Source organism: Pinus tabuliformis, chromosome 1_2 (assembly GCF_031772625.1).
Source record: "Pinus tabuliformis cultivar Carrire ecotype Pingquan chromosome 1_2, CPIR1, whole genome shotgun sequence".
In the NCBI taxonomy this organism is placed as follows: Eukaryota; Viridiplantae; Streptophyta; class Pinopsida; order Pinales; family Pinaceae; genus Pinus; species Pinus tabuliformis.
The window spans coordinates 716,988,715-717,006,669 of NC_142298.1; the positions used below are offsets into that span (position 1 = coordinate 716,988,715).

A 17,955-nucleotide genomic window follows, 5' to 3' on the forward strand; every position below is an offset into this window, starting at 1 on the left:
ATAGTTGTGAATGGTATACTTCCTTGTTTCCATAATTTTTCTTTCAAGTTTTATTTCCACCTTCAATGTCTTCTCCAATGAATTAGGTTCCCAAAGGTGAATGTCATGTTGGATGTTATCCTTTAAAGTCGCTCTAAAGACATCAATCATATGCTCCTCTAGAATATAATTCACCTTGATATTCAATATTTGGAAATCCTCAATGTGTTCCAGCGCCAAACCATTTTATTTGATATTTATCAATTGGATAAAAAGGTATTTCTCTTTGTATCCTCATAATGTGCTACAAATTATTCCATAAAAATTGTCCAAGTGACAATATATTTACGATAAAAAAGGCGTCGATACCACAAAAACTAATTTTGTTCTAAATCAAATGATGCAGTTCATACCTTTTGTGTGTGTGACACATCACGTAGATCAAATAATTGATCCATATGTAGTATCAATGTTACCAGATCCTTGCCATCCAACTTCCTCATACCCATCTTTGGAATATGGTTGATCTTCATGTTTGGGTTAGATTCTCTAATGTCATGATTCACATTCCTTTTTTTCTCATAAAGAGCTTCATGGACTTCCTTGTCACTGCTAGTGTTAGGTTCCTATACCAATAGGTTTCATTTTTCATGATTGACCTGGGAAGTGCCCAATATGTTCATCTTTTCATGCTTCAAAGGTTCCATATTTTGTAAAAGCATTAGAAGAAAATTAAAAAATGTAAAGAGGGTATGCCCTAAAAGAAAAATTAAAGGGCAAGAAAAATCAATTGGTCAGAAAAAATAATAGAAATGAACCCCAAAGAAAGACTAGGAAAGTGGCCAGCCAAAGTGCCACTGCTAGGTTGTTTGTAAATTCACATTGTGCAGATATTATTGTTCATCACACTTGATGGATGGCCCAACAGTTCAATCTAGACCATGCCATGTTCTAAATTGCTTGTTCTAGACTAGAGAATGAATACTTGTCCAAACAGTTCAAGCTTGGCAGAATGAGTAGAGAGGCAGAGAAATGAAGGAGCCCAACTGCTTAATCTGGGCCCTTGGAAGAAATAAGGGTAGATTTAGATAGGAGGACACTCAAAAGAAAAAAGAGGACAAGTAGGGTTTGCGAGTTCAAGTGCACCCAATCAAATGGAAGAAAAAATGCTAGATATATTAGGCCGGGTATGTAGTTTGAGGTTGCAGAAGCAGGTGGGTGCTCATTTTTTGTCTTGTCAAGAGAGACTCATATCATCAGTGACATAAGCACTAAGGCAATTGTTGGACTGTGGAACAATGGAAGCATGACTAACCTCCCCTCTCCTCCCTCACAACAAACACTCACTAACATCCCTTAAAGAGATTGAGATTTGCTCAAAAACTCTTAACTTCACTCCATTTTCATGAAAAACTTAAGTAAAACTTCTGGTTTGCTTAAAGGCTCAAAGCCACATTTCTTGTGTAAAACCATCATTCCAATTTCCTCTCATGCCTAAGTTCACCTTATAAGCTTGGCATTCATCCATATAATCTCAATCCACAAAGCCATATTAACTTCTAACTCTATTATTTAACTCCCTAGATCACTTCCCTATCCCTATTATACAAAAATTATATAAAAACCCAAAAATAATAAATATCCCCACCCCTTGGCACTATAGCCATATAAACCTAGTTCGGGGAAATGTTAAGTCCATCTAGGACTTATATTTAACCCTTCCGCGTATATACCTTGGGATTAGTTTAACCTTTGGTTAAACTAATAACCGTGTTAACCCTCCCTCCTAAACCATACTTTATTTAACCCTGCGCTCATATTCTGTTTTGGTTTGGTTTAATACATGGTCGAACCAATAACCATGCCCACGCTGTGTATAACATATAAAACCCACATAACCAAAGTTTCACCCCCGCGGTATATTTTAAAATAATTAATACATGGGCGGGTCCCCGCACCGTATTGTACCCGCAACTTCGTGTCCCGTCAACCCTCCAATCCTCCCTCCCAGATCCGACGGCCCTCGTCGATTTCGGAGCCGCCCCGACGTACGGGAGTTAGCGCCCGATAGCACGGCGGTTTTTCCGTCGTACAAAAGACGTGTGCCCTCTTCTGATTGCGTCGGGCGGGCTCTGACATATACCGCTCCCGTACCAGAGGCGGTCCGATAAAACCATTTACCGCCTCCTGTCCCCACCACGCACGTCATACGGCACGCCAGCCCCCACGCCACTGCTCCATCTGACGTGTCCGCCTCATCATCCAGCCGTGTCAGCGCCCACGTTGGCTACCACGTCACCATACCGTACTCGCTACCCGCCAAATGACGCCATGCTGATGTCATTCCGAAAAAGCGCCAAAAGCACCAAAAGTCCCGAATTTTCATAAAATATGCCAAGTCGACCGTTTTTGTTCATTTTCATTGGTCAATTTGGAAGCTCTGTGCATGCTGTTTTACGTCGTTCTTCTGCCCAAGTTCAAATTTAATCATCTGAGCCACTGTCGCCTGCAATTTCGACTCCATTGTTCGCCATTTGAACCAGCTCAACACCCTCGGCGCCATAAAAACCAGGTATTTGCCCAAATTTTACCTGTTTACCCCTGTTTTCGCCGTTTTCTCCATTTTACTTGCTTGAAACTCTGCAAATTCCCAAACTAAAGGCACTCATGCACCTAAATGCTGCCTAAAATTCACTGAGTAACCCCCTGTTCGAAGAAAATCCTGTGAACCCACGCCCATTTGTAATTTCACCATTAAAAAATCGTTTTTTAGCTCTTTCGCCGGCAGAATCTTCATACTGCCGTGCATTGACCCCTTGTACTAAAATTCCGCTGCAAAATTCTACCTATTTGGCTCAAAAGCATTCCCTTTTCCCTCTACAAATTGCCCACAGTCTCTTAATCCAGGGGATTCATTAACAAAGGAGAAGTCTGTCTAAACTCTGCAAAATCGGCCTCTTTTGTCATAACTACAGACAGTGAAGGCCAGTCCCATATTGGAACTCAGTCTGCAACTCCTTTACAAGTCCTCAGAAGTAGTTTTCATCAGTCTGTTGTTGCACTAATCCTGCTTCCAAGTATAAACACAGATAAGCTTCAAAATGGCCACTCCCACAGCTTTAAACATTGCCCCCTTGAATGCACCACATAGGAACTTGGAGTGGTTGCCCCTTGTTGACAGGGATTACCAAATGAAGGAAACATTTGAACTGAGCAACAAATATCACATTGAAACCTTTTGTGAGATAAGGAAAAAATACAGAAGCAATGCTGATGACCTTTGTATCTGGGAGTCCAACCTGCCAATTTATTATCTCGCACAAGTAAATGTATTCCTTGACCTTATCCATCAATGTTGTGAGAATTATGAGCCCACTCAAAGAGCAGTTTTGGCTCCATCTGGGACTGTCTTGTTCCACATCACCCCTCAATCCATAAACAAGATGCTAAACTTTGAGCCAAACAAGCCTCTGGCTTCTCTCTCCATGAAACTTCTGCTTGACCAAGGTGCCAAGCTGCCTAGCTCAGAGATCACAAGAATTGCCCAGATGTTCATGCAACCAGATTTTCAGCCCCGGCAGCCTCCTCCTTATCTACATGTGTGGTTCAATGAAACAGGGAGAATGCTGGTAGACATCATATCTTGCATCTTAGGATTCAATACCAGTGAGTATGTTGATGAGACAGTCTTGGTAATGTTGTCCATGTTTGCTCCAGGACAGCCCCCTGCTGTCCAGTATGATTATGCCACCTTCATAGCTGACAAGATTCATGAGCAATTCATGAACCTGGAGAGAGAAAGGGTATTCAAATACACCTCCTACATATATCATTTGTTGTTGTACTATCAGCCTGATAGTTTCCCAGTTTTCCTCAGAAAATTGGATGCCAAGGGGGAGCGAAGGTCTGTAATATTTTGGTCATCAGTCTGCCACCATGTTTATTACTCTCCATATACCTACTGCGAGTTTATTGACCTATTTATACATCTAGCTTCTTCCTTACTAGTGAGCACTCCTCTTCCTAGACTCACCGATGAGATGCAAAAGATTCTACAGCTTTCCAGAAACTACAGCATTGGTGACTGGTATTTTTACCAAAACCACACAGTAATCAGGATTTATGGCTGTGAGTTAGCCCCTTACAAGCTGCCAAAATATGTCCCCATGAGACTCATTGCCTTAGAATACTTCCGGCAATTTGGTAATACAGATATGATTCATTTCTATGGCAAAAGAAAAAAGGCACAGCTCAAGATTAGACATCAATTGGGCCCATTTATTTTCAATAAGAGAGAAGAAGCCTGGGAAGAGGCAGACAAGATTTTGAAAAACTTTCTGTTGCTAAAAACAAGCTTTTATTGGGCACCATATGACCCCAATCACTTTATAAGCCTTAGAAGAGTGAAACACAGGCTTGCAGCATATGAACACTGCAATATCCCTCAAATTGAACAATATGCTAATCAACGAGAATGGGTAGAGGGCACACTAGTTGAAGAACTGTCTGAGGAAGAGATAGCAGAAAGAGCAATCAAGGACCTTGAAAAAGCATTTGACTTGGAATATTTTGGACAGGTGTTTTTCACAGCCCCTCGGCACCTTGGAGAAGGCACCTCATCTGCCACGGCCTCCCAGAAACCTGCCCAAGTAAGTGCCCCACCAGCAGCAACAGATAAAGGTAAAGAGGTGCAGCATTTAGAAGAGCAAGTGCACAATTTGGAACAGCAAGAAACAATGGCAGACCGGCCTGTTTCTACAGATGAACAAAGTCAAGGGCAAGACCCTTCTACTCAAGCAAAGGCAACTGAAATCCCAGTGTTACAGACACCTCTTAATGAGGAAAGGGAAAAGAAAAGGGATAGATAAGAAGAGACCCCTCTAGGGACATCTACGGAGCAGCAAGGGGAAAAGAGACAGAGATTAAATCCTTTTTCAGAGGAAGAAATACCAGAAGGACCAACAGAACAGCAAGTTCCCCCAAGCATGGAGACATCAGCTAGCTCTTTTCAGCAAGAGAAAGAAAGACAACAAGGGGTAGAGGTAACATCCACCAGGCAATAGGGCCAATAGGGCTCTGACATTAAAAAAGCATTCACTGATATCAAAGCTAGAAATGAGCCAGTGAGATACCAGCTTTACAACCAGTTGCTAAGGATGGCTCCCACCAATCAGCAAGGGATAATGGCAGTCTATGACATCCAGGAAGGAAAAATGACTCTCAATCATTTCAGACCTACAACTCAGCAACCACAATCAGCTGCCGATTATATTAGAACCAATCTGGAAGTGCTCGCTAAGGATATCCATCCAATGGACCAAATTGAATTACACAAGCAGACCGGGGAAATGTTATATTCTACTTTGGCAGATAAAACATTGTTGGCCCATAGATTGCAAAACTCTCTGCACAATACTTCTGCCCAACTAGAATTGGAGAAAGCCTCATCACAGGCCAAGGACAATAGAATCAAGTCCTTGGAGGAGATCATTATAGAGCTGGGACATGATCCCACTGATCCCAAGGGTGTGCAAGCTTTGATAAAGAAGAAAGAGGAAGACATAGCAGCCCTCAAAAAACAACTCAAGCTGCCAACTACAATGCATCCTCAAGCCACAGAGGTAGCACAACAAAAAGAAGAGCAGGATGTGGTAGCTTTGCTTATGACCTTACATAAAAGGTTGATAGAAACAGAGAGTGCCTTGGAGGCATCATTACAAGGGAGACAGGGAGAGTTGGCCTCTCAGCCAATTCAAACAGCTCAGATTCTTACAGCTGCTCCTCCTACGGCCACCACAACACTCCCTCCCACTGGTCAAACATCGGAAGCAGGTACTTCAAGCTCGGCACCAGTCTCAGCAACAACAACAACAGCAACAGAGTAAGAGACCAGCCTGAGCATGGACAATATGATGAAAGAAATAAAGGCCCTGGAATTGCAAATGGCAGAATTGAAAGAGGCCAAAGAAAAGCTGGCTAAAATTGAGGAAAAATATGATAAGTCAAAGCAGGATGTAGCTGAGAAGACAAGGGAAGTGAAAGCCCTGGAAAAAAGGTTAAAGGAGCTGGAGAAAGATCTTACTTTTGATAGAACTCTAGCTGATGTCAAGAAAATTTTGTGGGCCAAGATTGGCCAATCCATTACAGACCAATGGCAATCCATTGAAATCATTCATGAGCAAATGGATTTGACAGGCTTGGCTCAGTTTGAAAACCAAAAGGCTAGAGCATCTTTAGGAAATATGCCTGAGCAAGCTAATGGAATGATCCAATTCCTGAACACTCACACCAAAGAGCAGCTGGCAGCAATAGGAATCAGGAATAAGACTGATACTATCGTGCTAGTAAAAAGGGTGTTGACCCTAAGGAATTTTGTGCAGACCTTGGAAAGAAAGTGCCAAGAGATGCAAGCAGAGGTAGATGAGTTCAGAATAAAGATCACAGCATTACAGAGCAGAGGGCTACCCAGCCTAGTAACCAGCGCTGGAAGACTGCTGTCACATGAGCATTATGCCAACAGGGTAAACAACTATGCTTCCAATCAAATCACAGCTTCCTCAAGCACATCAGAAGAAACAGGGCCTCCATCTGGACAGAGTGTCTTTGATAAACTAGAAAGTCTATTTTACATTGCACACGAGATAAACAATCTCTTTGAAGTCCAACCAAACTTTTATAGATACACTGAAGCTGATGAGACACTGATCAAAATACAAAGGCATCAGCTACCTACAGAGGATTGGTGGAGAGGAATGATGGAGACATTGCTCAGGTGATTTTGATTATTAATTCTTTTTGTAAGCTACAGGTCAGCACATACAGATGGCACGCTCCACCTGTCGAAAGGGAAGAAAAGGAAGTGCAAGGCAGAAACAGAATGATCACTACAGCTCAATGAATGCAAAGAAATCGAGCACCGATGATGAAGACAAAGACAAAGACAGCAACAGACAGCGTACCAGCATCAGGACAACACACGCAGAATAAATGCGCAGAAAGCGGCCGACTCATTCGGCCCAGAAAGTCAAAATTCCTCTGGCAAATTGGACAGCTAGCACATTCTTATTTACTACAACATTTATTCCCTCACTTAATACTTCTTAATAGTTGGTAAAGAAAGTTATGAGTTCGAGACTTATCCTCATGATATTTTGTATCTCCTTTTTGTATAAATACCCCCCCATAATATGTATTTGGGATTGGTAATTTCATTTCTGAACCGCGCTGTAAGCTATTGAAGCTGTATAATACAAAGGCTGTTGGAATTTCACTGTGCTGAATCATCTGAATGTGGAATTGAAGCTCTGGGAAATGCTGCAGAATTCTTGCATCGTTTATGGATCAATAAGTCTCTTTTCTCTGTGTTTTTTATGTTTTCTATGCATGCAATATCATGTATGTTCCATAAACTTGGTAGCAGAGAAGAAGAACAGCACAAAATTTGCCTAAAACCACTCTATGTTCAATCTCAGTTACTGTATGTGTTTTCTTTAGGATTAGTCATAAATAGGAATTCTTAATTGCTCCTGTTTGCACTAGTGCTTAGGAATTCTTCATTTCTCCTTAGTAATTTTCATGCACTTTCCCTCTGCCAGCATAATGAAAGATCCTTGATTGCCTTTCATTCACTGACTTCATTCCACCATTTCAGATAGCAAAATTGCTCCTAAATTGACTACCCTGCTCTGTAGCAAACTCCTTTTGCCAAATGAACACTTCAACATTTCACCATTTCACCCACTCTGACTCCATCAACCCAATGGAAGAAACTGTTTCTTACTTGCATCCCTGTTCCACCTGAAATTACCTTCCATTAAACTCAAAACAAAAACCTCTGCATGATAACTAGCCTAAAATACTCCAAAAACAAAACTAAAAATTACAAAGAGAGAGCCCTCTCTAGCTGTAGGTAGGCTAGGACTTGCAGCTAAAAAATTGGTTAGTGGTTACCTCGGCCGTATTCCCTTTAGGAGGCATGGAACAACCTGAGTGATAACAGCTAGGAAGACTTTCCTGTAGCATGTTTGTCAAACCTTCCATGTATTTTTCTAAACATTCATGGCCTTTTTAATTTTTTCTTCTAAACCATTTTTATGCAATCAAATCACAAAACATAAGAAAATATAGATGAACAACTTGAAAATTATCCTCTTCGAGGGGGAAACCTCCTTTACATCACATAAATGAACACTCCTTGGATGATACAAATGACAATTCCTCCTTGGTATGTATAGGATTTTAAGAGATCACAATATAATGAGAGCATACATAACAATAATAATGTAAGGGCACAAAAATAACAATAGTGGGTTTCTATGGTGCACTATAATAACAATATGGGGGATACATGGGCACAACAATAACAATAAGGGGGATACACTAACAATAATAATAAGGAGGTTATACTAGTATTACAAGGACCTAGAATGCCCCTCTCCTTTAAAAAAAGTGTTGTCCTCAATGCTTGAGTAGTTCTATATGCTTTTGTTTTTAATTCTCATCCTCTCATGTGAAATATTTAGTGGGTAATTTCTTCCACTTAATGATAAACTATGAAATTAAATGATTCCATAGCTGTCAGGTTCTTGTTTCTGTGACTATTTCAGGCTCAAATATTTTTTTTCCTTCTTCATCAAGTTCTAGAAATATTGTTTCAGTTGGTAGGTTGTCATTGATAATCTTCTTTAACCATGAAACGTGGAAAACTGGGTGTACTCGGGAAGATGCAAGTAGCTCCAATTTGTATGACATAATACTAATATTTTTCAACACCTTGTAAGGAAGATAGTACTTGGGTGATAATTTATTATCCTTATTAGCTTGATTGAGGGATAATTCTTTTGTATGGTTGTAGCCGTAAAAATACCCAATCGCCTACGTGAAACCTTCTTTCACTGTGATGTTGATCTGCATGTTGTTTCATTCGATTTTATGCTAGATTGAGGTTATCCCTTAAGAGTTGGAGAACTTGTTGTTGATGCTCGATGTGATCTTCCACTGCTTTAACTTTATAATTTCATCTTAAAGATGATGTGATGGATGGTGGATGATATCCATAAAGTGCCATAAATGGGGTCATTTTCATTGCAGTATGGAAGGAAGTGTTATACCACCATTCAACGAGATGTAACTACTTGACCCATTGTTCTTGTTTATAAAATACAAAGAAACAAACATATCCTTCCAAACATTTGTTCACTATCTGAGTTTTTCATAAGACTGAGGATGATAAGATGAGCTATGATATAATTGAGTACTAAAACAAGAAAATAATTTCATCTAAAATTTTCGAGTGAAAATGGGATCCCTGTCACTTACAATAATTTTAGGTTTCCATGCATCTTTTGAATTGTTTCCATAAACATGATAGCAATTGTATTGTCTTTAAAAGATGAGATAATGCACAAAAGTGTGCATACTTGGTAATTCTATCATCTACCACCATGATGAAACTCTTTCCTTTGGACTCGGCTAAAACTATGATAAAATCCATAGAGACCTCCTCCCAACACTGACTTAGAATGGCTAAAGGTTATAACAGACCTGAGGTCTTAATTGTCTCAACTTTATTTTGTTGGACATCCAAACATTTTTCCACAAATTCCTGAATATCATATTTGAGGCCATCTAAAAAAAATTCCTTCTTAACACTGTGGTAAGTTTTTAAAAATCATGAGTGCCCTCCGGAGGGGGTGGTGTACAATTCCAATATAATATTTTGTTTGAGTTGAGAATTATTACATAGATATAAGAAATATTTATACCATAATGAATCATTCTTCCAAATAAATGTATCAGATGTACTAGGATATTACTACACCTTTTGAATGAATGTCCACATCTCTTCGTCATTATTCCATTCATCCCTTGCTTCAATTATCCAAACAGGTTGGATAATAGAAATGGCACAGAGCAATGTTTCCACATCCTCATCCTTTCTTGAGAGTGCACGTACAACAACATCTTGCTTCCCTTTTCTGTAGATGATTTTAAAGTCATAACCCAACATTTTTGTGACGCATTTTTGTTGTTCTTTTGAAGATAATTTTTGTTCCAAACTGTATTTAAGACTATCATGATCTATTTTTACCTTGTAGTGTCTTCCCATTAGGTAAGGTCGCCATTTCTTTAGTGCATGTAGTATCACCAACATTTCCTTTTCATAAATAGGTTTTTGTAAATAATTTCCCTTGATTGGATGACTTTCAAAAGAAATGGGTTTTCCTTTTTGGATTAAAACGACACCAATTCCATTTTGTGAAGCATCACATTCCACAGTAAAGGTTTTTGTGAAATATGGTGTAGCTAAGACCAGTGCTTGGCACGTTCTCTCTTTAAAATGTGTAAATGTGATGAAGTAAAATTATAAGTGTGGACACAAACAAATTCCTCCAGCCTGATAATGGGTCTAGCCACAACTGATCTACATTCTATGGAAGATTTCCTTAGGTTAGAACCAATTAAGAGGGCCTACCTCTTAGTACACTTATCCCGTTTTATGATGTCCTTACTTGCTCGCTCTATATATCTCTCACTTCCTTCTTCAAACACCTGAAACAGGTAAACAACAGCAAACACCAACCGCGATAATAGACAAATTGTAATTCAACCTACTTAACAAGTCAAGAAACATTAAGCCATGAATATGTAAGATGACAAATCATATAGGAAATCAATTGATAGTTGCATATATATTGAATCAAGAAGAGATTACAACCATTGTCTTGATGTTGTCGTTCTCCTCTGACAGGACCAGGTTCCCACACACTTCTGCTAGCATCCCATGGTGGCCTCAACAACAATAGTTTTAAGGCTCTTCCCTTTAGGCTTAACTCCAAACCAAATCACACTTCCCCCTCACACAACTAGGGAGCTACAACTATGAATAGCTTGTTGTTTACTCCAAACTTAATTAGTACTAGCACACCAACATTGACACTCTAACACTAGCTTGTGCTTGGGAAAAAGGGAGGTTTATATAGGATGAATGGATGGGAAATGGATCCTCTTCTCATGGGAGAAGGTATTATCCCTTGAGGTAGTTCCATCATTATAGGGGAAAGGAGCCCAAACTGACATCCTCAACCCTATCCGGCTAAACCATTTACCAGACTTCCATTACGAAGCTTCTAAAGCTGGAAGCTTCGGCTCTTAATTTAAAAAACTTTCCATAAGAGGATCAGCATGACTGGAACAAATCTAAGTCGCTCTGGTCGGTGCTAGGGACATTGCTAATCCATGCATATCGGCGTGAGGAAGACAAAGGCCATTAGCGTCGGTCTTGTAAACTGGGCAAAACAAAAGTTTAAGGGGAAATGGTGCAAAGGAGAATTGATCTGCTCATGAAGAGGGACACAATGGGGGTTTCTTCATGAAGGGAAAGCATGTAGGGTCCACTGTAGAGGTCCTTCAGGATCAAGGAACGGGGAGTAGAGGGACAATGAAAAAATCCTGCGTAACAGATGCCCCCTAAAGCGTGAAGGCCGAACTAGAGTGAGGGATAAAACACTTTATAAATCAGTGCGAGGAACCATAGTTTGTCATTAGAAAACCTACAAGCAAGTACAAATACATATACATAGTTGAGAACTCTGTCAAATGATACATGAATCATGGCATAGACGCAGCGATCTAGAGAATGATCATGTAAATGGATCTAGGTATGGGCGCAACCATTCGTCAAAGAGGGTCATAATGAAACCAAGGTATGGTCGCAGCCATCCAAAAATGAGAAGGATTGCATATGATAACTCATGGTATGGTTGTAGCCATCCATCTGAAAGAGACACATATACCAACATAACCATGTCACATCACTTCGCAACCTGGACTTGTGTGAGCTTAGTCCAAGGTCTTGCGCTCCAACATGACTTGATCAAAGTACAAACTCTAACATGCGAATAGATGTGTTGACGTTGAACATGCTAGAAAGTCATTTGATTATGAGTCAATGATGTAAAATGTTAACAAGCACGAGAGAAACCACCAATACTGACAATGGTCCTCAAGGTAATATCAGCACAATCCACAGAATGTGAATAAAGGAACTGAAGTCGAGCACCCGTGAAATCCCTCGATCGAAAGCCAATGATGTGTACTTGTCATTAGGGCATGCAAGCTTTAAGGTACCGGAAGGGAGACTCTTGATCAACTTCCCGGATAATGAGTTGAAGTTGATAGAAAGCGACTGTGTCGAAGGAGGGCCATAATGTATTCCACATCATCGACACGAGACGAAATGATGCAAAATGATTGTGGACGATACAAAGAATCAGATGCAAGTGTAACTGTAGAAGGACAACTCTCGAACATATCGGAGACACGACTAGAAGTTCGACAGCTTTTGGATCCATAGGATCGGTGGTCATGATGACGTGGCAAAGATCAAATGGAAGGCAAAAATGAACGGCCCAACCCAGGAAGGTCAATGATACAAAGGAGGATATCCCAACCCGACACGAAGCAGAAAGTGTTATTTTCAAGAGCTTGCTACCGATGCAAGTGATTGGATTTCCAAATTTACCATTTCTGGTAGGTACCCCAATTATTTTTTAATTGCAAGCTTGAAGGGAATATCATATGCTTACACTGTAAGTTCATCCTTCGGATGAATATGACCTAGTGAATTTAACTTATTTTATTATAAAACTTTTAAAAATAAAATAATATAAATTAAAAATCAATTAAGATATATTTGTATAATCATAATTAAAATATAAAATTTTAAAAATTTTAATATAATATAAAATCAAATTAAATATTAAAATAATTAAAATAAAATAAATTACTTTGTTAAAAAAAATAGAAAAGGTCGTGTAGTTTAGTTTGTTATGGCTAGTGAGTAAGTGATCATAAATTCAATTCTTTTAATATAACTCAGTTTACGAAGAGGAAAACAAATTCTAAATCCTAAAATTTATAATAATAGTAAATAAAATTCACCTCTGTACCTATTAGAATATAAGACTAATGCGATTATCACTTCCTCTAGAGAAAAAAAATAAAATAAATATAAAAAAAAATGTGGTTAATGTAAACAAAGCCGTAAAATTTCGCTTATTAATTTTACATCAAATATTGTGCATCACCGTCGAGAAGCTTATAGCTCTTTGAATTTTCAAATGACTATCATAGAATACATATCCTAAAATACGTTTTCCTTTTGAGATAACTATAATTTGAGTGATAAAAAGATTGAAAATAAGCAGTAATTTTTAACTTTAATAATATATATAACGAGGTTGGTATAAAGACACCAGGTCTTGGTTAAATCATTGGGAGTTTGACAAGAATGTTGCATTTCAAAACATTAATAACATTAAAAATATTGTTACTTCTAAGCTTAAAGAAAAAATGCGGTGTGAGAAAGATTTAGCAACTAAAGAAAATTAAGATATTATAAGGAGGTCATCAACCCCACCCTAGAAGATCAAAAGTATCTCTCTGTTTTAACTAGCCCAAAGAAGAAAGTTAATATAGCCAAGATTAGAATGAACTCTCATGAGCTCCATAGTGAAACGGGTCATTGGACAATTCCTAAAACACCATGGATGGAAAGGTTTGGCCATCTCTATGAGAATACGAACATCGAGGATGACAATAACTTCCTCTTAGAGTGCCCCGTGTACAACCACATTAGATCTAACTTTCAAAATCAAATTACAGTGAGCTAAGGAGGCTTCTCTCCAAGCTTTTTGAGCATAGGAATAAAATTTTAAATCAAAGTTTGGTCTTAGTGGACATTAACCATCATCATCATCATATTATTTTTGATATTTTTTATTGTTTTTATTTTTACTCATGGATTTACTTTGTGCATTTAAGTATATCATTTTTATTTATAAAGTATGATATAATATTTGTATTAATAAAATAATTTAAAAGTATCAATATTTTTTGTATTCAAGTTTTTGTGATCCATAATGAATTAAGTAAAGTCTTTTGGTAACCAACAAGTGTGGTTCATCATTAGGACCAGATAAAGAGGTAGACAATGGAAAAAGCATAAATAGAGAGCAATTATGTGTGGTTCATTATATCTTTACATTGCTCTTTATTTAAGCCTTTGCCATGGTGTGCCTCTTCATCTGTTCTTGATGATGAACCACACTTGTTGATACGAAACACCTAAGCAAAAATTTTCTCTTATATGATTTCTACCGAAAGACTTTGCTAAGTATCAATATTATTTAACCAATAAAAAAAGAAATTAAAATAATATTACCAACCTTACTTATATAATTTTGAAAATAAAATAATTTTTTATCTTTTAAAATAGTTAAAAATATTATATTTTAAATATATATATATATATATATATATATATATATATATATTAATTTTAATATTTAAAATAGATAATAACAATTTAATTTAAAAAGATATTATTTATATTTAAATTTAAATTCTAAATTATTAAACATCTTCTATAAAAATCATAATACCATTTCATATTTATATTTAATGTCTTTCAAATTGATTCAAATTTATCAAAGATGATAGAAATTTTGTAATTATATAATATAATATTTATATATATTATTTTATATTTTTCATAAAATATATTATTTTTAGTGAAAAAAAATCAAAAAACAATTTTGAAGGTGTATGACCTGTTACTTCTATCCTTTTCAATGCCTTCCACCAAAAAAATTATAAATATTTATACACTACTCATTTCAAATCAGAATTCTAGGAACACCTTTTTCCAACTTTGTCATGATATCACAAGAGAAAATTGAATATATATTACTAAAATTTCATCTAATTAAAAAAATTATTTTCAAACCATGTGTAAATACTTTGAGTAAAGATTTGTGAAAAAAGTTGAGTTTACAGCAAAAAAGAGACTTAAATGGAATCAACATAGTAGAGATAAATATTTGAGAATAAGTTGAGTCAATGGAATCCAACAGACTAAAGATGAAGCTTTGAGAGCTGAGTTGCATCTAATGGAGGTTTAGCATCTCCTTTAGTTCGTTCAGAGCATGTTTAGCGGCCGCTTTCTGGTCTTCACCAATCGCAACCACTTTGCCATCGATAAGTACCTCCGCCTTGCCGTTCTGGGGGTATCTGTACTCTAAGTGTTTCTTGTGCTTTTGGCAGAGTTCTTGAAGTTCACTCACGGGATGCTGCTGCAGCGTCTCTGGAGTCACCAGAGGTTCCAACAAGGGCATGAACACCTGCAACTTGCAAACAATTCTGAGATAAATCACTGTATACAACACTGAGATGACTCTTGAAATATAATTATAGAAGGGAAAGAGAGAATTTAAGGTAAATAAGTACCTCCCATACTTTATCTACAGAATACCCACTATCAATCAATACTGCACCAGCTATAGATTCCAGTATGTCCGCCAGAACTTTCGGGGGATCGAAATTCCCGCCATCTAAGGATTCGGATTCAGGTTCGTCTTCAATGGCTTTGACAAAGTTCTCAACCTGTACAACCGATGTCATCTCATTATTCACCACAAAATCAATAGGGAAACTTATGGATTTTTCTGACATAGAGATAACGAATTAGGCATTTAACCCTAAAATTCTGTAGTGAAATTCAAATCACTTAATTACTAAATCTGGTTTATTGAATTTCTATCTGCAAAATTCTAATACGAAATTCAAACGCTCAATCGTGAATATTTATTTACAATCATTCAAAACACTCAATTACTTAATCTAATTCATTGAATTTCTATCTACAATCACTTAAAATTCTAACTCAGTTAACAGATCTAGTTTACTTGAATTTGTATTTACACTCGATTACTCAATCTAATTCATTGAATTTCTATCTTTTTTATTCAGAAAGAAAAAAAACTCTATCTTTTTATTAAAATAAAAAGATAATACATAAATCAGATTTCGTTATTTACATCATACTTCTCCTATCTCTGTTACATTGTCATTCCTATTCTCATACATATCTATTTCCTGTTTTACAAAAAGTGTCTTTCTTAATTTCTTAACACCAAACTGTAGGTTATAATCTTTACATATTTTTCATAAATGAACACTTCCATTGTTTAAAGAAACAAAACTTCCATCAAAATCAAGTCTGTGTTAAAGTGTCTCCTGAGAGTAGTTCATGCTGCCTGCATTTACCATGATATCTAGAAAAGTTTTTACTTGTTTCCTTTTAAAACCATTTTTTAGATAGGAGATCAGCTGTCTAGATGGGCTGTCCAATTCTGTTCTTTATATGTATTCTGGAAATGTATATAATTAAAAGTCCTTACCAGGTTTTGGATCTTGGCCACCCAATTTGTAAGTATGGTTGGATTGAAATTAGTATGCTTGTTTACCCACTCAATGATTTTTTTTGCATTTCCATATATCTATATTTTATCTAGCCTTAATTATTTTTCTGCTATAAAAACTCCCCATAATGCTGTAATCTCAGAATTGTTGTTAGATCTCATTCCACCTTCCCACCAGAAATAGTAAAAATTACTAACTCACTATCACTACTCAAACTATAACTACTATTTAAAAATATAATATGAAATTCAAACTACTCCGTCACTGGATCTAATATACTGAATTTGTATTTATAATCATTCAAGATTTTAGTATGAAATTCAAAGCACTTAATCATGACTTGATTATAATTTACAATCATTAGAGATTTTAGTATGACTTGATTATATTTTTTTAACTAAATTAAGCTTTTTTTATATAGGAATAGTAAATCAAGCTTTTTAAAGATAAAATTCTGTTCTGAAATTCAAAACACTAAATTACTGTATCTAGTTTAATTTTTATTTTATTTTCTTTTCTAAAAAACACTTTCTTGCTCTAGCTATTAAGGAATTGAAGTTTCTATAGTCAACTAAACAGGCTCCAAAAAATAGATATAGTCAACCTTACAGGCTCCAGAAAATAGATATCATAAATCTAGAATCCAAACAGGGGAGCAAGGATAACAACAATTTGTCCCACCACTCAACCTATCTACGCTATCTACAATCCTTTAAAATTCTAACATGAAATTGAAAACACTCCTTCACCGAACTTCTGTTTACACACTTTTGAAATTGGACAGGAACGCTTCTTCTTTTATCCATCTAAATTAGAACCAATTTCTAGATTTAAACCATAACTTACATTACGTTGAAGCTCGGGTTCTGGTTCCATGCGGAGGTATTGAAATTTATACATCTAAACTAGAATCAATTTATAGATTCAAAGTTTAAACCATAACTTACATTACGTTCAAACTCGGGTTGTGTCTTCATGCGGAGGTATTCATAAAATTTGTGCTTTACAGATGCTCTTGCAAACTTCTCGTTATCGACGTTGGCAGAACGCAAGGAAGTTAATTTGCCCTCGTCAAGGTCAGGGTACCTCCAGTAGAGATGCTTTGTTACGAGGTAACTTAAAACAGAATCCCCCAAAAACTCGAGCCTCTGGTAGGATTTAGTGTCATTCATGGATGAATGTGTTGTCGCTTCTTCCAGGAGGCTTTTGTTGTTGAATTTGTAGTTTAAAATCTTTTCTAGTTCCGCCAGATCCTCATCCTCACAGATACTGGCAGACTGCAGCGAACGAGAAGAGTTCCCCATGTTATATGATCCTCAGTTTCAAAACCCAGAAACAGGAAGAGTTCGCCAGCAATAGCCGGAATGCAAAGTGCCAAGGGAATCGGTGCGCCCCTGGAAATTTATGTAAACGGAAAACCCAGATTGTACAATTTCTTGGAATGCAAGGAAAGGTTCAAGTAACAGCCAAGAATTCTCTGTCACAACTAATAAAAAGCGAATTCTCTGTCACGACTAATGATAATAAAAAGCGAAAGCGATTTAGAGAGAGGATTAACTTAAACTTGAAATCAAAGTGTTTTTGGAGAGGATTAACCTAAACTTGAAATGCAAGTGACTATAAGGGTTAGAATTCTGAATGCTAAATTTATATTAAAAAAACTAGTTTAAATAATACAAATCAAAATTTTATTTGAAAATTTTTCAGAAATTC

At 36.9% G+C, this 17,955-nt stretch overlaps 1 protein-coding gene across 1 annotated transcript; it reads right to left on the reverse strand.

The window, feature by feature from the left end:
• Nucleotides 1–14,716: 14,716 nt before the first annotated feature.
• Nucleotides 14,717–17,729, reverse strand: LOC149207751 (ribonuclease 3-like protein 2). Its single transcript, XM_089393947.1, has 3 exons — nucleotides 17,190–17,729; nucleotides 15,268–15,423; nucleotides 14,717–15,161 (listed from the first exon to the last, which is right to left on the reverse strand). Exons 1-3 carry the CDS (start codon nucleotides 17,544–17,546, stop codon nucleotides 14,928–14,930), a joined length of 747 nt encoding a protein of 248 aa, XP_089250073.1. The 5' UTR covers nucleotides 17,547–17,729; the 3' UTR covers nucleotides 14,717–14,927.
• Between the last annotated feature and the right edge of the window lie 226 nt (nucleotides 17,730–17,955).

Excerpts from the sequence above, each read along its gene's own strand:
- LOC149207751 (XM_089393947.1), bottom strand. The coding sequence starts at position 17,546 with ATGGGGAACTCTTCTCGTTCGCTGCAGTCTGCCAGTATCTGTGAGGAT. Across the intron at positions 15,424-17,189 it reads AACCCGAGTTTGAACGTAAT|GTTGAGAACTTTGTCAAAGC; the intron begins GTAAGTTATGGT and ends TCGGTTGTACAG. Across the intron at positions 15,162-15,267 it reads CTGTAGATAAAGTATGGGAG|GTGTTCATGCCCTTGTTGGA; the intron begins GTACTTATTTAC and ends TGCAAGTTGCAG.